The sequence below is a fragment of the Dipodomys merriami genome, unplaced genomic scaffold (assembly GCF_024711535.1).
Source record: "Dipodomys merriami isolate MVZ:Mamm:240054 unplaced genomic scaffold, mDipMer1.0.p SCAF_6, whole genome shotgun sequence".
Lineage (NCBI taxonomy): Eukaryota > Metazoa > Chordata > Mammalia > Rodentia > Heteromyidae > Dipodomys > Dipodomys merriami.
In genome coordinates, this window is record NW_027206179.1 from 11,674,964 (window position 1) to 11,701,462 (window position 26,499).

At 49.9% G+C, this 26,499-nt stretch overlaps 1 protein-coding gene across 2 annotated transcripts in view; it reads left to right on the forward strand.

Annotated features, from left to right (window-relative positions):
• LOC138813947 (ras GTPase-activating protein 3-like) overlaps positions 1-26,499 on the forward strand; it is an 89,231-nt gene that overhangs the window by 50,627 nt on the left and 12,105 nt on the right. For both annotated transcript variants that reach the window (XM_070002554.1, XM_070002555.1), the window contains exons 4-17: positions 3,119-3,213; positions 8,201-8,277; positions 12,792-12,872; positions 13,265-13,337; positions 14,730-14,806; positions 16,671-16,775; positions 17,995-18,151; positions 19,043-19,191; positions 20,565-20,679; positions 21,316-21,390; positions 22,518-22,641; positions 24,168-24,274; positions 25,491-25,568; positions 26,399-26,476. In XM_070002554.1, coding sequence (XP_069858655.1) covers positions 3,119-3,213; positions 8,201-8,277; positions 12,792-12,872; positions 13,265-13,337; positions 14,730-14,806; positions 16,671-16,775; positions 17,995-18,151; positions 19,043-19,191; positions 20,565-20,679; positions 21,316-21,390; positions 22,518-22,641; positions 24,168-24,274; positions 25,491-25,568; positions 26,399-26,476 — 1,391 coding nt within the window. The remainder of the gene's footprint in view (positions 1-3,118; positions 3,214-8,200; positions 8,278-12,791; positions 12,873-13,264; positions 13,338-14,729; positions 14,807-16,670; positions 16,776-17,994; positions 18,152-19,042; positions 19,192-20,564; positions 20,680-21,315; positions 21,391-22,517; positions 22,642-24,167; positions 24,275-25,490; positions 25,569-26,398; positions 26,477-26,499) is intronic.

Below are 26,499 nucleotides of genomic sequence, written 5' to 3' on the forward strand. Positions count from 1 at the left end.
GAGATCCCATCTCAACCAATAAGGTTGTCATGCTGGCATAAGCTGAGCATTTCAGCTCTATGGAAGACTGCAGGACGGCAGTCCAGGCCAGCTGGGCAAAAGTGTGAGACCTTCCACATGACTCTTAACAAGTCAAGCAAATATCCTCTGAAGCTGACAAGAGAGAATACAAACCAAAAAATGCCAGATCTTTGGCTGGTCTTGCCATCTGTGGAGCTTCAGTTAGATGTTTAATTAGCTGCATTTGGTATTGTAGAGTTATTTGTTCCCAAATCACTACATTGCTTCTGCTGCCCAGATCATCAGTGCTGGTGTCATGCTCTGGCTCATTTTTGGTTCTATAACCAAAAACCTGTGATAGGAACATATAAGTGAAGAGGTGGAGAGTCCGAGCTGCAGGGTGCTGGCTTTGCTGAAGCCCTGGCTGCCTTACAGCATGGCAGGGAGCTGAATGAGTTATGTGTAGATGGGGCACATGAGCCCAGTCACATGGGCACCTCGCCATACAGCCATCCCACGTGGGGGACTCTGCTCCCTTCAGAGGCACCCTCCAAGAGACCTCGAGGCGGACAAGCGGAGCTGGGCAACAGCTGGGAACCAGGCCAGGAGGAAAGGCTCATGCTCAGCTGTGTTTTACACTTCTGAATGTTTTGAATTTTGTTCATTGTTTCTGTATGGCCTGTCTAAAAGTTAAACGAAGAACTTCTGAAACTAAAGATGGCCGAGGTGTGTAAGGTGCTAGATTCACATGAATATTCACTGTATGTCTGCTATGTGCCACTGAAAACACAAACAACAGCATTGCAAATAGCGTTTCCATTAGAAAAGGCAACCCTCCAGTTCAGCAAATGAATCCCAGCACTCAGAGGTTTCCTTATCCCTTTTCACAGAAGTATATTACCCAGCTCAGTCTTAAGAAACTTGTTTCAAGTCATCTTGTTCCTGAGAGGCTCAAAAGTTGTGTCCCACTGGGGGTAAGGTCTGTTTTGCAAAAGCCATGTGGCTATTTGTGGGGAGGAGGGATTGCTCTGTGCCTTCTGGAATAGCTTGGATGGTGGTGAAAGGTCATGGAGCCCAATGATGGAGAAATACAAGGAATACCCAGTAGAGAAAGTAGGGTGGGAGGAGAGGAGAGGAGCCATGGGGGAGTTTGGCCCTTGTATGATTCCGTTTGGAGAAAACGAGGTACGGTGGGTGAGTGGGCTTGTATGGGTGTGATGGTGTCTTTCTCCTACCTGCATCTTGCTTCTGCTTCACACTCAGCTCTCCCACAAGTTGTGACAGCTCTCAGGGGCCTGGTGGATTCATTAATAGCTGTGATTGTCAGAGTTCCATGCCCCAGAGTCTGCATGTGACAGACAGCAGCTGAGCCACAGGCTTACCATGGCCGATTGTGATGCCCCTTGTGTTGAACCAAGTGGAATAGGCATGTGAAATGGCTACCCTTGCCTAAGCCATGAATCTTAGAATCTCTGAGACAAGAGGTTGTTCTAGAGTTTTTCCCAGTGAAGACGTATGAGGCCTAGCTGCCTCTCTACACTATACCAGAATAAACCAGAATGAGAATGAGGTGGTGAACAGTGGCACAAATGTCAGTACACAAAGCCTGAAGGCAGGTGCTTCATCTGGGCCACCCTCAGGTATTTGGGAAGCTTATTACTTGCACTTCGTTTCACCCTCCAGACCTCCCCCATGCCACATAGGCATGAGGCCCCTCCTAACAGGGAAACCTCTGGGGTCTGAAGCCAGAACAGAGGGCTGTCACAAGACCAGTCAAGTCCTCAGACATGGTGGAAGCTGACTGTGGAGGGACAGACAGCGAGCCTCTGTGCAGCTCACACCTGTCAGCCTTTGGGGCAGAGGGGTCTGCGCCCCGTGCTGCCCTCCAGGAACCAGAGGGGCATCACTGTAAGATAATGTGTGGAAAGAGGCAGCGGAGACCTCTCCACACTCAGCCACTATTTCTTCACTGGGGTGTTTGTATAATAACCTCTGCCCATCCAGGACCACTGAAGGATGTTAGGAGATGGCAGGTAGAATGTTCTAGAAACTACAGAACAGGCTGGAGAGAGAGACAGGCCACACTGGGGCTGCTGGGCTTGGGCAGATGGGTCTGTGAAGGCTTGAGACTTCTGAAGCATTAATAAAAAACCTTCTTTTGAAAAGAGAACTCTTGGCATGCCGGAGTTACAGGGTGGCTGCTGGTGTAAGAGCCAGGGCCACACTCAGAGGGAAGCAGGCTGGAAGGACGCAGGGTTTCTTGCTGTAGATGTGATCCTGCAGAAGGCAGAAGTCGTTGGGTGCAGATAGAAAGTGCCAGAACTGCAAACATATTTTCTTCATTCTGTTTTGAGGTATAAGAAATCCTGTGATATGTGTTCATATTCAGGTGTGCCCGCCCACATCCTGATTGTGCAGCTGTTCTATTCGAGGCCACAGCCCTGTGGCACACGTTCCCCTCAGTGGACATCAGCCCTTGCTGCTGTCTTTCCTTGCATAGTGGGCACACTGGCCTACTATCCCAAGGACCCTTGGGGCCAAGCACTTGGTGAGGCATGGATCCAAACACAACCATGGTGAGAAGGTAGTTTGCTCCAGCTGACTTTCACTGCCTTTCTCTGAATAAACTGGATGCCCACATGAGCCTTTAAAGCCACTGCACCCGCACAGACACATGTATCATATGAACTGAAGCTGAACATGTGCTCCTTACTAAATCTCCTAGCTAAATTCACATGTCACCAAAACCCCTGAATCTACAAAGTGAGTTCTGACACTATCTGTTATAGTTTGTGGAAAGGAGAGAGCAGCAAAGAGGACTTGACTGCTGTGCCACTCAGATCCTGAGCCTCTGGCCACAGAAGACAAAGCTGACCCCTTCTGTTTGACCTCCACAGCAGCCTCAGATAACCTGTGAGGCAGGAAAGGGCATGTTTGTGAAGATGGGGTCTCGTATGCATCCACCATGCTAGGCAGCCCCTCCTGTGCAGGCAGGCTGGTTCCTGATCTCAGTCAGCCCTGGAGTGTAGAGTATGACATCTTTACCTCATTGAGTGGTGTCTGCTGGGTCTGTGAACCTGTCTCCATGATGTGTGTACCTGCTTTGCCTTTGTCGCAGGGAAGGTGGCCATCCAGAAGGAGGACCTGCAGAAGTACCACAACAGGGACACGTGGTTCCAGCTGCAGCATGTAGATGCGGACTCAGAGGTGCAGGTGAGGCTCGGGCACCAGGCAGGTCTGGTCCTGGACAGGGCACAATCACGGTGTCCTGGGGCCTCAGCAGGGAAGGAGGCCTAGCAAACATGCTTACTTACTCTTGCCCAAATTACAATTATAGTCCATTCTTTTGGTTATTGCTATACTTTTTCAAGCATATGGAAGCAGCTTTAAAAATGCAAAAGATAGGGAAGGGCATTGAGGTAATGACTGTAAGATGTGTGAGCCCAGCAGTGAGCTGGGCAGTAGAGAGGTGAGCACAGCAGTGAGTTTTGGAGTAGAGAGGTGAGTGAGCACAGCAGTGAGGTCTAGAGTAGAGAGGTGAGCGCAGCAGTGAGGTCTGGAGTAGAGAGGTGAGCGCAGCAGTAAAATCAGGAGTAGAGAGGTGAGCGCAGCAGTGATGTCTAGAGTAGAGAGGTGAGCATAGCTGTGAGCTGGGCCGTAGAGAGGTGAGCGAGAACAGTGGTGAGCTGGGCAGCAGTGAGGCTCCCCTCCCATGCCTGTTTGCCCCTTTGTTATGTGAGCCTCCAGCAGGCTGGGAAGAAGTATACATAAGAAGAAGCAAGGTGTACCTGATGGGGTGGGGGGAATTACTGCTGTGTGTTAATCACATCTGGGGCATGCTCCTCACAGTAGGCACCCCAGGAGCATAGGACCTGAGATCAGAAAAGCTCTTCCACAGCTGGGCCCCTGATGGAACTCCATGCCTTATGTCCAGGCACTTTTAGGCAGTAGGCTGTTAGGCCTGCCTACATCATTCCCTTAAGCTCCTCCTCATCAGGGTGGACACAGGTCGGAGCTTCAGAATTTCCCCCTGCTGAGGTGTGCCTGGCTCTGGAGATATGTGGAGCCTGAGCCAGGATGGGGCCTCCCTGGGCCTAGAGGGAAGCATCTAACTGCCCTCCCTACAGATTACCTCAGCCTCCTGGAGCCCCTGGTGCTGTGAGAATTAAGGAGATGCTGTAACCACTGGCAGAAGAAGTATAAGCAACCAGCTAGGAGAGCAGAGCCTGCGCCAGAGGTCACCTTAGCACAGCAGCACCACACACCCTCCCTCCCCTGGCTCCTCTGAGAAGAGGCAGGAGGGTGTGCGGCATTGATTGCAGACCTATAATCTGTTCCTCCCAGCTCCCTGAGAGAGACCACCTAGATCTCTTCTGGTTTTGTTTTGTGGGTTTGTTTGATTTTATTGGGATTTTATTCATTTCATTGCATAGCCTTTGCATTTTCATTTATATTTTTACTTGATTTTTATTTCTTGGGGAATAGAGATCAGAAAGTTCGTATGTTCTCGTTGTACCTGGCAGACTCCAATCTCACCAGCTTACACGCACACAAGCTCATGTTTTTTTGTGAAGAAATGTACATTTCCAAAGAATGCCATCTTAACCACTGGCAAGTACAGTCCAGAGGCCCTCCACGCCTCCACCCTGCTGTGAGGCAGCTCTAGAACTCTTTCATCTTCTCCAACTGGAGCTCCATCCCCATTACATGCGCTGTCTCAGAGTGCTACTCTTAGGACCTCAGGAGCACACCCTGAGACCTATGTCTTCCCATGTCTGATGGAAGCGGAAAAAGTACCAGAGGGTACTCATTTCACTGAGCGCGGTATTTGGCATGTGTCAGGCTTCTCCACCTTCATAAAGCTGAGTAACAGTTACTGCCGTTTGGCTGTTGGATATTCTTTGCAACTTGATCCCATGTTTAAATTTGTGTAACCATTATCAAGATTCAAAACTTCTGTCACCACAAAGCTATAAGTAAGAATGCACATGTGAATCTCACAGCTGGAGGGGAATTTCCTAACTAATGCCGGAAGGCAGCTAGTGTAGGGGTGAGTCCCTCCCTGGAGCAGTGTGACTTTCATGTCTGTGAGTATAGATTCTGACCCCAGATTCTGTCCGGCCTCCTGGGAATGTAGATTGTGAAAGAAATGAAGTTGCTGTTAAAAGGCTGAGGAAGGAGAGTTTACGATGCCTGTGGCCCCAGTGGGCACTGTACTTAGCTCCGTTCTGGTGTGCATAGCTCTGGAAGTTTCTCATCTACAAAGTGGTTGAGACAGGGAGGCAGTGTCCCCCTCCAGTCTGACCCTCGTCTTTCAACCACCATCTTTGCTCCATAGTTGCTATACATTTTGAAATGTCATATTTACAGTTTTTTGGAAGGGCAGAGGTCAGCATGTGGCTTCCGAGATCTACCTGTTCTGTAGTTGGCTCTGAAATTGACATATATCAGGAAAGAGCATTGCAAACAGGGCCCACTTGAGAAAATTTGTATTATAGAAGTGGAGAAAAAACAGTTTAGAAGCATTTAGCTTTCTTCTGGAACTGATGTGTTTTTTGTTTTATTTTATTTTGCTTTTATGCCTGTCTGGGGTCTTGAACTCAGGGCCTGGGTGCTGTCCCTGGGCTTTTTTTTCTCAAGGGCCTCTTCCACTTGAGCCTCACCTCCACTTCCAGAGTTTTTTGGTAGTTAATTGGAGATAAGAGTCGTATGGACTTTCTTGCCCAGGCTGGCTTTGAACCATCATTCTCAAATCTTAGCCTTCTGAGTAGCTATAATTGTAAGTATGAGCCACTGTTGACCCCTGGGACTGATGATTTTTTTTTTGTCAGTCCTGGGGCTTGAACTCTGGGCCTGGGCGCTGTCCCTGAGCTCTTCAGCTCAAGGCAAGTGCTCTGCCACTTGAGCCACAGCACCACTTCCAGTTCTCTGGAGGTTAATTGGAGGTAAGAGTCTTACAGACTTTCCTGCCCCTGCTGGCTTTGAACTGTGATTCTCAGATCTCAGCCTCCTGCGTAGCTAGGATTACAGGCATGAGCCACCGGTGCCCGGCTTGGAATGAATGATTTTAAAGGGCTCTGGTAAGCCCGTTTATTATGTACAGTCAGTTGCCTCTGCACTTTACTTGGCACAATGATTGGATACAAGGAGGGCCCACCCAGGAGGTAGGGGCTGGGGTTGCCCAGTCTCTGAAGTCTTCAGGGTCTTATGGCTCTGAATGTGGAGGGGATCTGTATCCTGGCTTCTCTTCCCCTCCAGGAAGCTGTTTGTAAGCTGGTTGTGAAATGCATGCTGTATTCAGGGCAGAGGACAGACCCATTTGTCACACAGCTCCCAGGGTGTGTGGGGTGTCTGTGTATATGTGTGTGTGTGTGTGTGTGTGTGTGTGTGTGTGTGTGTGTGTGTGTGTGTGTGTGTGTGTGTGTGTGTGTGTATGTGTGTATTCTGTGACCAAGGGCCTGGTATTCAGATTTTGGAAGGTTTACAGTGTCTCAGAAGCGGAATTATAGGTGGGTTTCTTCCCTCCTTGCCTGCCTGTCTACCTGCCATTCTTGTCTTCAGTTTTCCTCTACTTGTCTTCTTTTTCCTCTACTTTGTCTCCTCTGCTACTGGATCCAGACTCCTCTCTGGCCTACCCTGACCATGTGGCTTCTCAGACGTGTTGGTACTCTAGTCGGGGCAGGTCAGGGATGCTGCTTATTCTCACCTGCACTCTTGGAGGCATGTTCTCGGCTCTGCAGGTAGTATTGGTGGAATGACCTTCTGAGAAATAGATAGGGACCACCTGGGGTTTTTGTTTTAATTAATAAGCTATACTTTTTGAGGGTTTTACATTTTTAGGGAAATTGAGCAGAGCCAAGTTTGCAACTCCTGGGATCCTATCCAGTTGCCTCAGATTTGCCCTCAGTGTTGTGTGGGAGCTGGCTGTTGACTCACCAGGCTCAGCCTCAGGGCCAGGGCTGTAGAAAGCTGAGTCTTTTCTGTTTTGGTCTTGATCAGCCTGGCTAAGGGACTGATCATTTTCACTGATCTTATCAGACAATCTGATTTGGGTTTTTGATTTTTCTCTGATTTCCTGTTTGTGGTTTCACTGACTTCTGGTCTCAATTTACTCTTTCTTTTCCTCTGCTTTCTAGGGCTTTAATTTGCATGGGGCAGAAAAGGAGATGCTGAAAGGCACAGTGGCCTTAGGATAACACTGAAAGAGGAGGTGCATTTAGATCAGAACTGGACAGGCCTTGCTACAGTCCTTGCTTTAGTACCACATACCAGGTTCAGCACCAAACCTGATGTGGCATCTACTTTCTGAAGAGGCTGAGGGCTTGAGTTTTCTCTCTCCTAAGGTCAGGTTGATGTAGCCCAGGTCTGCCGCCCTTCAGTCATAACACATTTCTGAAGGCAGCCTCCTTCCCTGAAGTGCCAGCATTGCTACAGTGTCATTATGGGTTTGGAGTCTCTAGATAGTGGGCCATTTGCCCAGCCTTTCTTTGCAGGCATTGCTCGACCTGGTTGTCATTTACTATAAACAGGCCTGTGCCTCTTCCCTGGTGGTTCCCTCAGGTCCTTGATTTTCCTATGCAGGCTGTGTTTGAAGGCCTGCAGTGGGAGGGTCTAGGGTTTTTAGTTGGAAGGGAACTCAGATTTTCCAGTTCCGTCTCCCCTTTCTAGTAACAGATATCTTACTATGAACATGTACCCAGTCCCTCATGGGCTCTAAGGCCCCTCTGTGTCCTACCTACAGGCTGAGCCCTTCATTGTTTGCTGCCTTTCTGAACTCAGTTGCTATCTGAACTCAGCAGGACTTTGGAGGCTGTGTTCATCTGTTGCTCTTCTAGATGCATCTGTGGTAGTCAACTTCCTGGCTGAGGAACAGAATCCAGGCCTCTGACCTTCCAAGCAGGACATGAATTCAGGTTATAGGAAACCTTGCAGAAGACTTTTCCCTGCTGAGGCTATAGGTGAACACGCCTGGCCATGGTGTTGTGAGTAGACACTAGTGTATCCAGTATCATTCGCTAACACATTGGTACCTACCTCTGAAGTGGGCCAGGCCGGTGAAGCATGGCAGGTCTCCTGAAGGAGGCCCTCATGGTGCTTGAGGCCAGTTTGGAGCCTAATGCTCTGGACATGCTGAACACCTTTAAGACCAGGTAAGTCTTCCAGGTTCCGTATCTCATGAGACTGTCATTGTGCCTTGCAGGGCAAGGTCCATCTGGAGCTGAGGCTGAGTGAGGTCATCACTGACACAGGCATTGTTTGCCATAAGCTTGCAGCACGGTAAGTCCTACCTCGGGTGGCGTGTGACTCTCACAGATGCCCAGTTAGTCATGCCACACTTCCGCAGAGGTGGGTACTACTTCAGGTGTTAGAGAAGAGGGACCCGGAGGCTGGAACTTAGGCCTTCCACGCAGGCGAAATGCCTGGTCATGTGCTACACCTGGCTAAAGTTAGTTCCAAGAGTTCACTTCAGGTCTCTGGCCCCCTTGTGTACAGGCCCCTGTAATAATCTGGTGGGAGCTGTGGGCCCTAGGATAGTGCTGATGCCTCTACTCTATTTTGCACATGATGTGGGTTGGCCCTGACCTCTGGGCTGTGACCTCAAATGTGCCGGGCAGGTTGTTTGTACCATTCGGAGCTGCCTTGTCATCTTTCAGTTCTCAATGGCTCTGTCCCTCCACATGGTCCATGTGTGTGTGTATGTACATGCTGATATGACAGGATGCCATCTTTAGGAGGTGATCAGCAATGACCGCATATTCCAGAGGTCAGACATCTCATGTGTTCATTAATAAATACCTGCTGAACACCCCAACCATGGCACTTCACATTGGTAACTCTCAGGATTCCTCCAGGAACACACGGTCAGTGTGAGTGCTAGTCCCTGGACTTGGCTGGGGTCCTTATAGAACAAGAGCTTGGCTGATGCAGATATGAGCTAAGCTGAGAACTCTGGCCTGGGGCCTTTGCAGCAGGCACAATGTGTAAGTGTGAGCAACTGGGACATTATCTCAGGAGTGAGTTAACTTTTTTTTTTTGGTTGATCCTAAGACTTGAACTCAGGGCATAGGTGCTGTTCCTGTTCCAGCTTTTCTTCTTGAGGCTAGTGCTCTACCACTTTGAGCCACAGCTCTACTTCTGGTTTTCTGGTGATTAATTGGAGATAAGGGTCTCATAGGTTTTACTGCCCAGGCTGGCTTTGAACCACAATCCTGCCTCTTGAGTAGCTAAGATTATAGGCATGAGCCACCAGTGCCCAGCTAGAGGCAACTTTTATAACATTAAAACATATAGTGGAGAGAGGGCAGAGTCTATGCTATAAGATGAGGTTACGCAAGGGGAAGGGACTAAGGGATAGACTCAGGAGGATCATTGTTGCTTTCCTGGCTGAGCAAACCCAGCCCCTTAATGAACCTTACCACATGCTAACCCTCCTGGAGCTAATGTTCATACTGGGCCTGCACATAGATGTATCACTCTGGATGTTAGTTGAGGAAATTATCAGGAAAGTCTGCAGGGTGGTGGCTTCCAGACACAGAGAAGCCAGTGGCTTGGGTTTGAATGAGGTAGTCATTTGCAGGTGACAATCACTTTTTGGCTCAATGCACATATCTGTCTTTGGCCACTTGCCTGAATGAAGGTACAAGAAGAGGACATAGAAAGGTTCATTTCTCAATTATGTTTTTGTCTTTCTAAAAAAAAAAGGTAGATTATCTATCCTAGGATGGCCTTGTTTATTTACTTACTTTTAATTTAATTTTGTTGTCAAGATGATATTCAGAGGGGTTACAATTACATATGTAAGGTGTGAGTACATTTCTTGTCAAACTTGTTACCCCCTCCATCATTTTCCCTCCCCCCAATCCCCTGTTTATTTAACCTGTTTCCTTTAACATAAAGAATGTCCAGCTCTTGACTATTCTTGGTGGTGACAGTGAACACCTGAGACTACACAGCTTTCTTCTTTGTCTGACTGAGAACTGTCTACTGTGCTGTCTCCCTGTGTACAAGTATAAACCCCAGTAAAGCCCCATCCAGGTTATATTTGCCTATTTCTGATATCTCTTTCCAATTTAACAAAAGAACCTTAGGCTAATGATAACAGGGATTTTATTTATAAACACTGCTACAAGCCTAGGGGTCCATTATCAAGTGATTTTGTGTGTGAGAAACAGATAGCAGTGTACATTCCACCTGCTTGGGACGAGGACTTGGAGAACAAGCTTCTATTATCACCTTTGGCTTGGTCTTTCTCATGACATCCTGATCCACTTTGTTGTGGACCAAGCTCTGCTGTCTTTTCAGTGCAAGCTTGACCTGTAGGCGAGAGAGTCTTGGGGGCAATCCTGAGTCATAGAGCTAACCCCTGGCCATCACCAGGCTCTCCTCCCAGGCCCAGAGAAAGCAGTCTTAGGGTTTGAGCTAGAGAACAGAGTGCTTCTGAGAGCACCAGAGTTGAGTACAAGTGAAGAGGAGACAAAATAAGAAGTCCCTTTTCAGACTTGCAACCAAATAATGCTTGTTTCCTGCTATTAGCAGTTCTGAAGAGAATGAGTGCTAAGGCTTTGTGACTGCCCTTCTGAACCCTCTGGAGACTCTCACAGGACAAGGGGAGGGGCAGTGATGGGAGAGGTATCAGGTGGTATCATTGTTTCACACAGCATGTACTTACTGGCCCTGGGCTCCAGATCCCGGTTCAGGAGGCTCCAGCATGTTGTCCTGGTGGCAGGCAGGGAAAGACCAGCACAGACTCGTGGAAGAGGAAAGGAAGGAAGTTTAATCAGGACTCCCTAACCACACAGCAGCCGCAGCTCTTGACCTGGCCAGGAAACAAAACCTTGTCTTGGGGCTGAATATCAAAACTTTTAAATACAAAATGTTATATTTGTACTTCAGAGTCCAGATTCAATGACTTGATGTGTTCCAGAGTTCCTGGGCATCAGCTGCTGCTTGAGAAGAAACGTAGTGTAGACCTTTTACTCCCTTGTTTGCGCATTTGTCAGCCTTTCTGTTCATGGAACTTATTTCATGTAGTGTTATAAGTGACTATCCCTGTTTTCAAGTGATTAAACTTGGCTCTCTGTGATTTCAAGTGACCCCAGTGCTCATCTTCGAGGGCTGCACAGCTGCAAGGCAGAGGCTATTGCCTGGCATCATGCAACCAAAGTGCAGGAGGCCAGCACAGATGCTATTCAGTTGCACTCTGCCAGAGGTTCTCTGTCTGCTCTGACATGTCTCATGTCTGTGCAGCCATTGCAGAAGAATCTACTGGACTAGAGAAGAGATCGGTGCCTGGGCTCTCTGTAGCAACCACACACACCTGGATGCTAGCATTGCACAGGTCACATGAGAGCTGAGTGGTGCTGTCCATGCCGAGGGGTGTGAGGCCACTCCCTCCCAGGACATCAAATTCACACATGCCTACTGCCCAAGACTTGCCCCCAGCTGAGTCTCACTAAACATTGTGTCAGATTGACCTACTGGGAGGGACTCACCCTGGACCTCCTCTCCTTCAGAGGTCTCAGCCACCCTGAGAGGTTGGCCACCATGTTGCTGTTGAGTTTGTTTCCTTCCTTGTGCTTATTACACACAGTTCTGTGTGGCAACGTGGATAACCTTGTGATGTTTACAACTGTCTCACATTTAGCATGGTAGCCAAGCAGACATGAACTTTACAGAGCTGGCTTTGACCAGCTCTGCTATGTTTTCTTCCCAGTGTAGCCTAGAGATGAAAGAGCTGGACAGATACGTCTCCAATGGGTGTGTTAGGGGACAAGTGAAATTGTCTAGTAAATAAACTAACGAAGGGATAGAAGGTTATCAAAGATACTTAGGCAGTGTGGAAGATAAGCAGACTTGCTCCAGAGATCAGAGGAAACAGTTGAATAGTACAGGATGAAGCTGATAGGAATGATGGTAAGCTCAGAACACCAGTTTGAGGGTTGAAGTTCCTGCTTCCAAGTGATGGAGTCACCGCACTAGACCCTTACTGGCAAGAACATTCCATGTGCACACACCATTTCAGCTGTAGACTCCCTGGGCAGGGCTCTGGCCCCTCTGGGAAGTGACGTCGCTCCTCTTAGGTCTTCTTCTTCCTGCCAGGAAGAGGTTTAGCAGGCTGGCCAGGGTTCAGGGGGTCTGCAGCATTGGGGTAAGTTCCAGAGGAGAAAGCTCAAGTGGATGTGGAATACCAAAGGGCCCCTTGGATCCCCCTATACAGCGAGAGCCTTGTTATCAGCCAGGGCATGCAGGGCACAGGGCACAGCTTTGTAGTAGGGCTAGACTATCCCTGTATGAGAAAATCCTTTAAAACAAGAATTGATATGCTTAGCTGAAACCTTTCCTGTGGTCCAGCCGACAGGCTTCTCCTGTCATCTTTATTGTTTACTAGACAGCAACAAATGGCAGTGGGAGACAAAGTTCACAGTATCCAGTAATTGCCCATACCTCATGCCAACAAGTGGGAAGTGTGACCTAAAACCAGCAGAGTCAGCTGGGACATGATCTGAACTGGAAAGCATGGCGGGTAGCAGGAGGGACTGTTCCAGAATGTAGGGCAGCTATGAGCCTCAACATGGGTTCTGACTGCAGCAGTTAGGGAATCAGCAGGAGATGTGTATATGAGGGGCTGTAGTAGTGAGGCATCACTGCAGTCAGCCAGGGTGTTGTGGGGAGTCGTGCCTGTGGTGGCCCATCCCTCTCCAGCTCTTCTAGATGAACAACTAGAAGCAGGCTTGTGCTGGGTTACCTTAGCCCATGTGTTTTGCACCTCACGATGCTCCTTTATCCCTCAGCATCTTCGAGTGCCAAGGACTGCCCATTGTGAACGGGCAGTGTGACCCCTATGCCACAGTGACCCTGGCCGGACCCTTCAGGCAAGTTACCCTCCCGTCCTGTCCTGTGGGGTTTCGCATCTGTTCTGAGGCACAGGATTCTCCAGGCCAAGCTCAGAGCCCTGTGAGCCGAGAGGCCGGCAGCCCTTTGGGGTGTGGACAATGTGGGCTGGGCTGGGATGCGCTTTGTAGCTCCTGTTTGTTTCCTTTATTGCTCTAAAATTGCTTTGTGAAACAAAGCATTTTGGTCTTCACTGGGTTGTCTGGGCCTCCATAACATTTCCTCATTTGCATACCATCTGGAGGAGGAGACAAGCAGGAATACTTATAAGATAAATAAGGCAATAAACCACTGTGCTGAGATAGCTCCATTTTCCAACAGCTCTGGAGCCAATGGTTGTTTTTAACCCTAACCTTTCCTCTCTTGACTAAAGGTCGGAAGCCAAGAAGACAAAAGTGAAGAAGAAGACCAACAACCCCCAGTTTGATGAGGTGTTTTATTTTGAGGTTGGTGCTGTTGAGTGGTGATGCTAGAACACAGCACCAAGGCTTGGTCAGAGTCTCCATCTGAACCAACTCATGCTCCCCCTCCAACCCCCATTGCGGGGATCTACAGGAAGCCAGTTCCCCAGGGTTTTCCTCCTTGGAGAGAAAGGATACTTCTCCAACTGCATGGGGAGATGGGGAGCCAGGGTCATCCAAACCACTAGACAGGGGCTCTGTGCTAGAGGTTTTCGGATTGTTTTTCTGGCTATTCACCCCAGCGTCCCTGAGCAGGGAGAGGCTCCTTTCACTGGAAATGAGGGTTTGAACACAGGGGGAAATGATTCAGAAGTCCCCTGGCTGCCTGGTACAACGTGGAGCCGGCATTAGTCAGGTGGGTGAGGCTGGAGACAGTGGGGTAGACTGTGGTTACACAGCCACGAGCTTGTGATACAGGCAGCCAGGTTCCTTCTGGGCCTTAGCTCTTCCTAATGACCATGTGCACTGGGAGGGAATGTGGGCAAGACCTCAGCTCCCCTCCTCAGAACATGCCCTGTACAGGGAGAGAAAGCCACAAGCACCAGTGGCTTAAGGCCTCGTCTCATGCTGACATGTTGAAGAGGGAAGGATGCAGTACAGGTGTGTGTCCGCTGTGAAGGCCCTGTGGTTAGCCTGTGGGTGACCACAGGCACTATGGAAGGGAGAGATCATGGGTCAGGTCAAGGGAGAGACAGCTGATAGGTCTGGAGGCAGGTCTTCAGAGAAGGCTCACCGATACTACAGGAAGGAGCTGTGCCCTGGGCAGCTGTGAAAGTCCTTAATAGCCAAGCAGAGATGAAGGTTTCATAGATCAGAAACAGGCAGGAAGCAGCTGGGCTTCACTCTAACCTCAAGTATCTCCAAAACAGGAAAGTCCCCATGGTCAGAAAATGTGAGAATGCTTGAGTAGGAAAGGTGAATCAAACCAGCAACATCTTCCTGTGTGGGCTACGGAGTGCTTCAGGCCAGAGGATCCCTGTTTTTAACTTTTATTTGTATTTTTATCATCTTTAAGTAGTTGCACAAAGGGGTTTAATTCAGCATATCAGTTTATCTTGACCAGCGTCAGTGAATCTTGATCAGTGTTACCTCTTCCATTGATCTCCCTCCCATGCTGTTTGAACACAGCAAGCAATGAGACACAGGCCTCTCTTTGGCTGGATGCCTCCATCTGTTTTTGCCTGTTTGTTTCACGAGGGAGGCCGTGTTTCTGTATGGTACATGTCTATTCACTTGCCAAGGAAGTGGTCCCAACTCCCTTGATTAAGGCCCTAGATAATTACTAGAGCTATGATGTGGTGTACTTGTCAGACCCCCATGGGCCTGTAGCCCACCCTCTCCCTGTGGCCCTTTGACCCAGCTTTTGTCTCACTCCAGGTCACCAGACCCTGCAGCTACAGCAAGAAGTCCCATTTTGACTTTGAAGAGGAAGATGTAGACAAACTTGAAATTCGGTGAGTGAGCAGTCAGGACCCATGCTTCCCACTGAACAGTTTGAATCTGAACTCAAGCTTTTGTTATCTGCTTTTTTGTCTTGTTCTCAAAGTAGAGGTACAGATAGAGATGAATGTCCTTTTCTTGACTAGTTCAGCACCAGAATTGGTAACAATTAGAACAGAATGTTCTGTGTTATGAACTCCTGCACACTTAAATGTTGGGGCCAGTGTAGCATCATGGTTCACTTTGCACCATCTAAGAGGTGAGCATTAGGAGATTATAATTTGGCATCTATGAGACTCCATCCTTATCAACCCAAACTGTCAAAGTGGTGGCCTTAGCACATTATAGCCATGGGTGGTTTGGGGTCTCCTGAAACCCTTAGTGTGTACCCTGGGTTTGTCATTATCAAAGATCCAGGATTAGTTTTGAAACCATCAAGTCATTTTACCACTAGTACTGTCCCTGGGGGCTCCTACTGAGAACTGGCAGGTCTGTTCCTCACAGCTCCTCCTATGTCCATGAAGCCAGGCCTCCAGGGGGCTGGATTTCTCAGCACAGCTCCTGTCCTGTCCCGTGCTGCAGGTTCTGTGTGGGTCTTTCCTATCTTATCCTCCTAAGCCTTCCCCTGCACTCTGCCCTGCTATGTGACATCCTAGATCCCAGAAGCTGGATCTGTAGGACAATGACATGGGGTAGGCTCAGGTCTAAGCCTCCCACTCACTATGAAGAGGATGTGAAAGAGGAAAGGAAAGGAATAGGACTGGAGAAAGGAGAAAGGACAGGATGGACGCATCAGCGAGCATGTTGGACATCTATGTCTTGGCCTCTCTCCATGCCTGGTTTGTGGCCTGACCCTAGTCTGTTGTTAGAGAATGTGCTAGTCATCACATGATCAAGCTCCTCAGTATGGAAATGATCAGGAGAAGATGCAGCAGCCATCTCTATCCCCAGATAGGCCTCTCTTCCTAGTGGAGTGTTACACTCTGATGAGGAAGAACAGCCTCAGGAGGGCCATCGGAGGCTTCTAGACTGACTGATGCTTTGACAGCCAGAGTGGTAGAACCTGCACAGCACTTCCTACCATTGACAGACAGCATATGTCACTGCCAGATGCAGATAATTCTATGGCCCCACATGTGAGAGTACTAGACATTCCCCTTGGGAAAAGCATCAAATGCATGGCCCTATCCTGCTGGCAAGGGCTGGACTGTGCAGATGCCACCAACTAGGTGCATCTGGCTCTTTGGAACTCAGCTGCAGTTGGCCTACCCATGGGCAATGCCCGAGGATTGCGATCACCCCAGCAGGTCAATCCCAGAGCCAGGGGAAGCAGGGCTCAGTGTCCCGGCAGGAACATCACAGTAACCCACTGGTCCTCTTACGTGTGTCAAACATAGCGAGTGTGGCAGCCATCCCTGCCACACAGCAGCTTCATGCAAGGGAGCTGCTGGGGTTGAGATTTTTTTTTCCCCATCCACCATGCTGAGCCCACACTAAAGAGCCAGGCTTGTGTGCTACAGCAGAGCTGAGGCACCCAGAGCCCCCGTGTGCATCCCTGACCCCTGTCCACGTGGAGACCATTGATTTCTTTTGGGTAAAGGAACCCAAGCCACCATAGCCAAGAGTGGGGGCAGCATTGTCTCCTTTGTGCATGGCATGCTAAGTAGTTTTCTCTACTACCAGGCCATTTGTGTCCCTGTTGCCATTCCCCAGACCCAGATGTAGAGCCCTGTCTCTTACCACCTATCCAATGACCAGACATGGCCTGACCGGAGGACTCTGCTGTGTCCCTTCCCCCTCCCCCTCCCCAACCTGGAGGCTGGCACAGTCCAAGTCCTTCCTTCATCAGGCTGACTGGAGTACACTTATCTTTTTCAGAGTTGACCTCTGGAATGCCAGCAACCTGAAGTTTGGAGACGAATTTTTAGGGGAGCTAAGGATCCCGCTCAAAGTGCTGCGACAGTCTAGTTCCTATGAAGCATGGTAGGTGCACATGATGGGGACAGAGTATCCACAGGTGGTCTTGAGCCACAGGACGACACTTCTACACTGGCCGAGGCCCCACCTGGCTCCACCTGCTTCTACTTGGTTGGTAGTTTGGGCTTATTTGAGCTTGTTGATCAAGTCTCTGCTCTCGCAGCACATGAGAAACAGCAGATGAGGGAAGGTGACAGGCAAGCACATTGAGAGCAAGGGATATGACACTCAGAGCTTTAAGAGAAACACAGGAGAGTGATAAACACCAGACTAAGATTGGACAGAGCTGGGTCTCCCCAGCTATCATCAGGGTAGGCCCTGTGGATGGTCTTCACCTTAGTTCTTGAGTCCCTGGCAGGGTAGATTGTCCATTCTTGCATCCTAGGCTTGCCTTGTGTGCAGCCTCTCTCTGCCTTGGGGCCCACTGGAGTGCAGGAGAAACTTGCACCTTAATTTTTCTCCAGATTTTGCATCTGGCAGAGGAAATGTAATTGTACTTCGTGGTTAGTCCATACATTTTCTTCACAGCACAGGTGCATGGTGCTGAGTGTCTGGTCAATGGCCCAGCGTGCTGTTGTGTCACTCTTGTGTCACTCATTTCCCCATTTACAAGGGTGGTACCCCCTCAGGCTTTCCTCTAGATCCATCTTCCGGCAGTGCTTACAAGCCGTGATACTTGTCAGAGGCAGTCTCTGAAAATCATCAGAGAGCACCATGTCCAGGGCCTCGGAGGAGGCTCTGCCCTAGCCTCCTGGATAGGAATATCTGGTGGAGAGGGATGACCAGACTGGACGGGAGGAGGGAAGAGTTCCACTCAGAACACAGTGACCACTGGGCATCTGTACAAGCCAACCTGCCCCACACTTGTCAGAGCTGCTCAGATTTTGAGCTGATGGGTGCTGTGGTCCGGAACTAATCACATCGACAGCAGAGTTTCCCTAGCCTTCTAACCCATCTTTCTTCCTAGGTTCATTTTGCTCTTTTTTTTTTTAACCTACTTCTTATCCCTCTTTCATCAACTGGCTTCCTAGTCTGTGGCTCTGTGAATGCCAAGGTGGTCACACCTTGGAGTGTCTTGTGGAATGGCCCTGCTGTCCCGGCCTTTTTCCACATGACAGTAATGAGGCAGGGTAACTGAGCACAGGTGCTCCACTGCTCTGAAGATGCCCTGAAATGCCTGTGGATGGTACTATTCTCAGTTCTCCCTGTGTTCCCTCCATGCCAGGTATTTCCTCCAGCCACGGGACAATGGCAGCAAGAGCCTAAAGCCTGATGACCTGGGCTCCTTGAGGCTGAATGTAGTTTACACCGAGGACCACGTCTTCTCTTCCGACTACTACAGCCCCCTGCGGGACCTGCTGTTAAAGTCTGCAAATGTGGAGGTGTCTGTGGGAATCACACTCACCATTTACAGTGGGGGGAGGTGTCATGGGGGTCCAGGCCCACCTGCTCTGCTCACTTAGCTTCTGAGACACCTATCAGGCCCACTCACCTGTCAGACCACACTCAGTCATCCACCCTAGTACCACTCACTCTCCTGATACCTGTCCAGGCCTTGTCTACCTGCTAGTGGCCCCTGAATGCCTTGGTGATATTCCCTGGAGCCTTTCCTGCCAAGCTTGCTGCCCTTTGCTGGGCAAGGACACCCTGCCCCATGCAGTTTAGGGCCATGGGAACCTGGCCTTCTCAGACCTCTCATTGTGATTGGCTGTGGCTCAGCATCATGGGACTGTCTGCCAGGTGCCTCAGAACTGCTGGATTTTGGGGTTGACAGGAGGAAGCAAAAGCCCCACCCTAAGGCATGGATGGACAGGGTACACATTGGAGGTCTTGGTGTAGGCATTCATAAAGTCGTATTTCCCTGTCTTAGAGAGCTGGGCTGGGAAGGTGGCTTGGTGGTAGAATGTTTGCCTTGCACACATGAGGCCCTGGGTTTGATTCCTCAGCACCACATAAACAGAAAAAGCCAGAAGTGGTGCTGTGGCTCAAGTGGTAAAGCACTAGCCTTGACCTGAAGAGCTGAAGGACAGCGCCCAGGCCCAGAGTTCAAGCCCCATGACCAAAAAAAAAAAAAAAAAATGCAGAGAACTGTGCATTGTTTAGCATGGTTGGCAGGTAACCCTGCTGTGCCCCACTTACACTGGACACCACCCGGAGTAGAGTAGTGCCAAGGGTGCTGGCCCTCACAGTGGACACCTCTGCCCCAACCCCCACCCCCACCCCAGGAGTGGAGCAGTGCCCAGGGTGCTGACCCTCACCCTGTTCTTCCCCAGCCTGTCTCAGCCTCAGCCGCTCACATCCTGGGTGAGGTGTGCAGAGAGAAGCAGGAGGCAGCCATCCCCCTGGTGCGGCTGCTGCTGCATTATGGCAAGGTGGTTCCCTTCATCAGCGCCATCGCCAGTGCAGAGGTGAAGAGGACCCAGTGAGTATGCCTCAACCCTACCCTGCTGGGCCCACGCCCACCTGCAGTGCCCCTTCTCACTGAGTCTGTCTCTCATGACTACACCCTACCCTGCTGCTGTCTCCCCTCCCTCTGTGCCTGTCTCCGCTGCACATCTTTCACAGCCCTGCTCCCTGTGTCTCTGTTCCTGTTCTGCCCCCCACCACACCCCCCACCCCCATGCTTCTCCCTTTTCTTCCTGCTGTTCCCCTACCACAATGGGAAGCTGGACCTCAGGAGCAGGGCTGTCAGGGTAGCATGTTTCCCTCCAAAACCACAACCAAGTATAGAGTCCGTGGAAACGATGGGGCTCTCTGGGGGCGCTGTAGATTCCTGCTGCCTTTGCACAGATACAGATACGGGTTCTGTCAGAAAGTACTATTTCTCCAGAGATCAAAGGAGAAATAGGGAAAGGGAACAGGCTCTGGGGCTTAGGGACTGACCCTGCCAGCTCTAGAGAACTCCAGGTCTCCAGAGCCCACATCTCTACAGCACAAATGGATTGTGGGTGCTGCTTCCTCCACATTAATGCCTGATGGTCAGGAAGTCAGGAGTGAGAGCTCCTATGGTGACCAGCACAAGGGGACACTGTTCCTTCTGCTTAAGGCTGGGGTGTGAAGAAGCCACCCTGCAGAGGGCAGAGACAGCTTGGGGGTGACCCATGGCACAGTAGTACACTGTTGGGACAGGGTTATTTTCACAGCACAGTCCTGTACCTTGGGTTCTGTTTAAGATACACTGGAAACTCAAGTCTGCATCTGATGAGTGGATGCTCAGGGAAATAGACACACTAGAGATTGGAGTCCTCATCTGATGAGTGGACAGTCAGGGAAATAGACCCACTGGAGACTCGAGTCCTCATAAGATGAGTGGATGCTCAAGGAAATAGGCACACTGGAGATTCGAGTCCTCATCTGATGAGTGGACACTCAGGGAAGTAGACACACTGGGGACTCGAGTCCTCATCTGATGAGTGGACACTCAGGGAAATAGACACACTGGGGACTTGAGTCCTCATCTGATGAGTGGACACTCAGGGAAATAGACACACTGGAGACTCGAGTCCTCATCTGATGAGTGGACACTCAGGGAAATAGACACTGGGGACTCGAGTCTCCATCTGGTGAGTGGACACTCAGGGAAATAGACACACTGGAGACTCGAGTCCTCATCTGATGAGTGGACACTCAGGGAAATAGACACACTGGAGACTCGAGTCCTCATCTGATGAGTGGACACTCAGAGAAATAGACACTGGGGACTCGAGTCTCCATCTGGTGAGTGGACGCTCGGGGGAGGCTCTGCTCCCTTAGTGCCTCTAGGAGATAAATACTTTCCCTGATGGTATTTTCCAGAGACCCCAACACAATCTTCCGAGGAAACTCACTGACATCCAAGTGCATAGATGAGACAATGAAGCTGGCAGGCATGCACTACCTACATGTCACCTTGAAGTCCACCATAGAAGAGGTGAGACAGTCTGTCATCGCCGTGTGGTGGCTGGTGTTTCTGTGCAAGACAAATAAGGGAAGTGGGCAAAGGTCCCTCTATGGGGACTCCCTTTATTAGATTTGTAGAGGGAATATTCTACATGAGCGCCAAAATCTTAACTTTCTCAAAGGGAAAAAATACTCAAGAAAATCCCTTACTCTGCCAAAGATGAAAGGACATTCAAGAGAACCCAGGTCTTCCCAGGGACCCTTTTCTATACTCTGTGTGTCCAAAGGTCCTAAGCTCACTGGCTGTGATACAGTGCTGCACTCCCTGGCTTTTGTCCACATTTTTGGGTTCCTCTCAGCCATCTGGAAAGAGGTGACCAGCTGTCTCTTGCTGCGTTGCTGCGTTGTGTTGCGTGAGGCAGGGCCTTCCTTAGACTGCTGGATTCTTAGCTGGGACACACACACACACACACACATACACACACACACACACACAGTGCCCTTGGCTGGACAGTCTGCGCACACACACACACACACACACACAGTGCCCTTGGCTGGACAGTCTGCTGGCAGACACTTCTAAACAAGCCTGCTCTCTCAAGAACCCTGGGGCTCTGTTCTGCGCTGTGTGCAATGTATGCAATGCCATCTCCATCACACCTTCCAGATTTGCCAGAGCCACAGGTCCTGTGAAATCGACCCAGTCAAGTTGCGAGATGGCGAAAATCTTGAGAACAACATGGTGAGGCCCCTTCTCAAAGCTAATTTCCAGCTGGCTTCCACCAGCAGCCCCTGGGACGCTGTTCTGAGATCTGGGGTGGGGGTGGGGGCAGGGGGAAGGGGAGGACTACTGGGCACCAAGTTGCTTTCCTGACCCTTGGCCTTGTGCACAGCCCTGAACACACTTGTCACGCTTGCCTGTATCCTCGCTCACCTCCTAGTTCCATCAGTTCCTGCTGCCCTCCCAAAGTTTGACCTGGCCAGTGTGCCCAGCAGCTTCCTTCTCAGGAAAAGCACAGGCACTCGGGCTGCTCGGAGCTGGGATCACAAAGCTAGCATTTTCATCTCTTCCTGTGGTACCCTCGTGCAGCTCAGACTCTATTTGGGTCGTGCTTGTAAACAGGCAGATTCTAACCCTCAGAGGTGCACCCTTGTGGACTTCAGTCCACTCTGTGCTGTCCAAGGAGAGGGGCCCATGCCTCTAGACAAGGCAATGATTATTTCACTATGAGTTGTTCAATGCATTTGTTATTTTTTTTGCCAGTCCTGGGGCTTAAGGTCAGGGCCTGCGCACTGACCCTGAGCTAGCACTCTACCACTTGAGCCACAGCACCACTTCTGGCTTTTTCTGTGTATGTGGTACTGAGGAATCAAACCCAGAGCTTTGTGCATGCAAAGCGAGCATTCTACCACTGAGCCACCTTCCAGGCCCTGTACAGGCATTTTTAAAGGGAGGTTGTTTATAAATGTCACGGAGGAGCCATGTGCCAGTGGCTCACGCCTGTAATCCTAGCTACTCAGGAGGCTGAGATCTGAGGATCGCGGTTCAAAGCCAGCCAGGACAGGAAAGTCTGTGAAACTCTTTTTTATTATTATTATTTTTTTATTGTGAGACTACCATACAGAGGAGTTACAATTACATGGGCCGTGAAACTCTTATCTCCAATAAACCACCAGAAAACCAAAGTGGTCCTGTAGCTCAAGTGGTAGAGCGCTTGCCTTGAGCTGAAGAGCTGAAGGATAGTGCTTAGGCCCAGAGTTCAAACCCCACGACCAACAACAAAAAAAAAAATGTCACGGAGGGTTATCTGCTCGCTGGCACTGCTGTGGCCTTCAGGAGACTCCAGACCAACTATACACCCATTACAGGAGAGCCTTCGGCAGTATGTGGACCGCATCTTCACCGTCATCACCAAGTCAGGGGTGAGCTGCCCCACTGTCATGTGTGACATCTTCTTCTCCTTGAGGGAGGCAGCTGCCAAGCGCTTCCAAGGTGAGCCCCTTGCCAGGGCCCAAGTTGGCACGCAGCCGCCAGGCCACAGAGGGCACCGCCCTGCTCCAGAGTTGCCAGCTTCGTGGGAGGAACATCAGTCCCCTGGTGTGGGCCTGTTCCCCTGAAGCTCCTTTTTCAGGGTTACGAACACTGTGCCATGTTTGTCAAAATGAGCCATTTTAACAGACCTTTCCTTCTAAGGGAAGCTTTCCCCCACCAAGTGACTCGAACCTTAGAGGGCTAGGAAAGGAGGGCTTCCTGTGGCTCCTAGGGGTGCAAGGTCCAACCTCATGGGATTTCCTGACTTCCAGGACCTCACTACACACAGACCTCCCAGCCCTGGATCCCCTACCCTGTAGAGACATCCCACTGAGCAGACATCCCACCCCGTACAGACGTCCTGCTGAGCAGGGCACAAGTTTGATCAACTCACTCAGGCTAGAGTCACTTCTCAGGCAGAGCAGGCTCCTTGCTCCCAGGCTTAGCAGTCTGGGTTGATGTGAACCTGCCAGCCCCAGGACAGCCCTGTCCCCAGAGCCTTGGATCAGCAAGTACAGAGGGTCAAGAATGCAGTTCCCAAGGGAAACACTGGAAGGAAACAAATGATAAAACTGTCATCTTAACCCAGCTGAGACCAGGCCACTCCATAATGAGTCCCTAGACAGACCCAGAGTTCTGTGACCCAAGCCACTAGACAGTGTGCCCTGCGGTGACAATAAAGTGAGGGTCAGCAGCTAACAGCTCATACCTATCATTCTAGGTCCTCTGGAGACTGAGGTAGAAAAGGTGGTCTAAGGCCAGCCAGGACAAAAAGTTCTTGAGACCCTAATCTCAGCATAGAACCCAGGCATGGTAATCTGTGCCTGTCATCCCAGTTATGGAGGAAAGCTTAAAATAGGACGATTGTGGACCAAGAAAGCCTAGGTAAGAAGAGACGCTTTCTTAAAACTAACCAGAGCAAGCTGGGTGCCGATGGCTCATGCTTGTAATCATACCTACTTGGGAGGCTGAGATCGGAGGATTACAGTTGGAAGCCAGTCCAGGCAGGAAAATCCGTGAGACTCTACATTTCCAGTTAATCACCAAACAACTGGATAAAAAAAAAAAAAGCTCAGGGACAGTGCTCAGGCACCAGTGCCTCAGTGTTGGACCAAAACAACAGCAACAACAAAGAAACAGCACAAAACAGTATAGCACCCGGCTAGCAAGAAAAAGCCCAACTTTAAACTTCAGTACCTCCAAAGAATAAACATTTTTTAAAAATTGAAGACAGAGAGATGGAGAAATACTGTCAAAGAAATAGAAGAAAATACACAGAGAGAGACATAAGAAGACATGTAGGCATGTATAGAGAAACAGAACCAGGGAAAAGCAGATGGGGGAGAGGGAAGGCAGGGAGAGGGAGGCAGGCAAAACCAGAACCCCACTTCTCTATGAGGCCCCAAGGAGCAGCGGGGTAAGGTTGGGAGCTCCCATACATTAGCACTGAAATTCCTAGTGGAAATGAATCCTCTATCTACTTGCAGATGACCTGGATGTGAGGTACACTGCTGTGAGTAGCTTCATCTTCCTGAGATTCTTTGCTCCTGCTATTTTGTCCCCAAACCTCTTCCAGCTGACACCTCACCACACGGTAAGTGACCCGGCCAGCCAGTCCTGAACATGCCAGCACGGCCCTTCTCTGTTCACTTTGGTTCATTAGCCTTTCTGTTCTTTCAGCTAGGTTATTTTTTTTTGGGGGGGGGGTCCGGTCATGAGGCCTGAACTCTGGGCCTGGGTGCTCTCCCTCAGCTCTTCAGCTCAAGGCTAGCGCTATACCACTTGAGCCACAGCGCCACTTCCGGCTTTTTTTTTCTTTTTGCTTATGTGGTGCTGAGGAATCGAACCCAGGGCCTCATGCATGCAAGGCAAGTGCTCTACCACTGAGCCACCTTCCCAGCCCCTCAGCTAAGTTATTATACTAATCCATACTAAACTATACTTTGTGTGTATATGTGTCCTGGGGCTTGAACTCAGGGCCTGGATACCATGCCTACGCCTTTTTGCGCTCAATGCTAGCACTCTACTCCCTTGAGCCACAGTGTCAGTTCTGGCTTTTTCCAAGCAGCTTATTGGAGATAAGAGTCTTGGATTTTCCTGCTCAGGCTGGCTTTGAATTGTGATCCTTAGATCTCAGCCTCCTGAGTAGCTAGGATTATAGGCGTGAGCCACCAGTACCCAGCATACTATTTTTAAAGGCTATATGAATGGCTTGACCAGGGCCTAAGTGGCTGATTACATGAGAAAAGCAATGTGCTCATCCTGTTTTGGTTATTTGTCTATTCATGGAAAAATATTGTCTAGCACCTGCCACAGGCCAGGCCTGTGAGGCTAGAGCTCTGCTAGGCTAACAGAGCACCTTATCCCCGATAGGTATGCCAGCAAGAGCCCCCTTGGAGAGAAATCGCCCTTGGTAAGGGTGTCTGCATATGCATGCAGGATGGCATACTTGTGTTTTCCTTGGTTCTAGTTTAAATTTCCCAGCTCTCTAATAGCCTGGGTAGGGTCTCCGCTGTGGCCCTGCAAGATGCCTCTCATTTTGAGTTGTGCCTTTGTGTGTCAGCTGGAAGGCTGAGCTGGGCAGCAATTTGCTCACTTTGAGCAGAGCCTGGAGTCTCTCTGTTACGGGCCAGTCGGGTAGGGTCTGGCCCCAAGGACCTTCCAGAATCCTACTTACTCTTTTTCCGAGTGCTCACACTGTGACAGCTTTAGATGATGTTGTTTGTCTTGTCACCTGTGACCCTGGAATTGTTACAGCATCCCTGTAGGACTGAATCAAGTCCAGTATTGCTCTTTTTCTCATCTTCTAGGATCCACAGACATCCAGAACCCTGACACTTATCTCAAAAACAATCCAGACTCTTGGAAGCTTGTCCAAGTCAAAGTCAGTAAGTCTGTTCTCATTGTCTTTTTTAGTAACACTGATTTTTATAGATCTCTTCAGAAACTCTGAAGTGTGTATTCAACACATGTCTAACGATAAACCAATTGGCTACAGACACAGGTCATTCAAGCATCTCCCAGCTGCTTCTGCTCTGGGAAGAGCACAGATCATGCTGTTCCCTGTGGTGGGATACTGGCCAACCTGACTTTCTTTCAGTGGATGAAGAGGGTGGCCATGTCTCCTCAGGAGTGTCCTAAGCTGCCTTTGCTCCAGGAACTCCTAACCACAGACAGCCAGGGGGGCACTTGATCGTCCCAGGGTATGTCCATAGTGCCAGAAGGCAACCAGCAGTTCATCTGTGTGCAGCCTCCAGTGTCTGTGCTGGGATGCTGGGGAAGGGATCTTCATTTCCTCTTCATTATCATCCAACTCTGTTGGTGTGTATGTAGGCCAGGCATCCCCTGGGGCACCACCCTCCCAGCCACTCCCAGGGCTCTGTGTCAGCCCTGGCCAGGCTCATGGCCCCAGACCCTAGTCAACATCTGTAGGCTGGCTGTATGTGGTTCTGTAAACCTGGAGCTCGGATGTTGGTGACATACAGGGACATGTTGGGTCCTTTGTACCAAAGGAAATGTCCATTCTGAACCTCTAATGGCATCCTGTAGTGTGCAGTGTTCAGAGGCTCAGGCTAAGCCCTGGGATGGGCCTGCATCTTCTAGCTTATCCACAAGAACTAGGGTCTCCTCATTTGTTGTGCACTGGGTCTGTCTTCCCCCATATACACTAGCACTTTCAGGCCCAGTTGTCCATCATCAGTGACTTGTTTCATTTTAGGCAAGTTTTAAGGAGTCATATATGGCAACATTTTACGAATTCTTCAATGAGCAGAAGTATGCTGATGCTGTAAAAAATGTAAGTATGAGACTGTCAGTGCA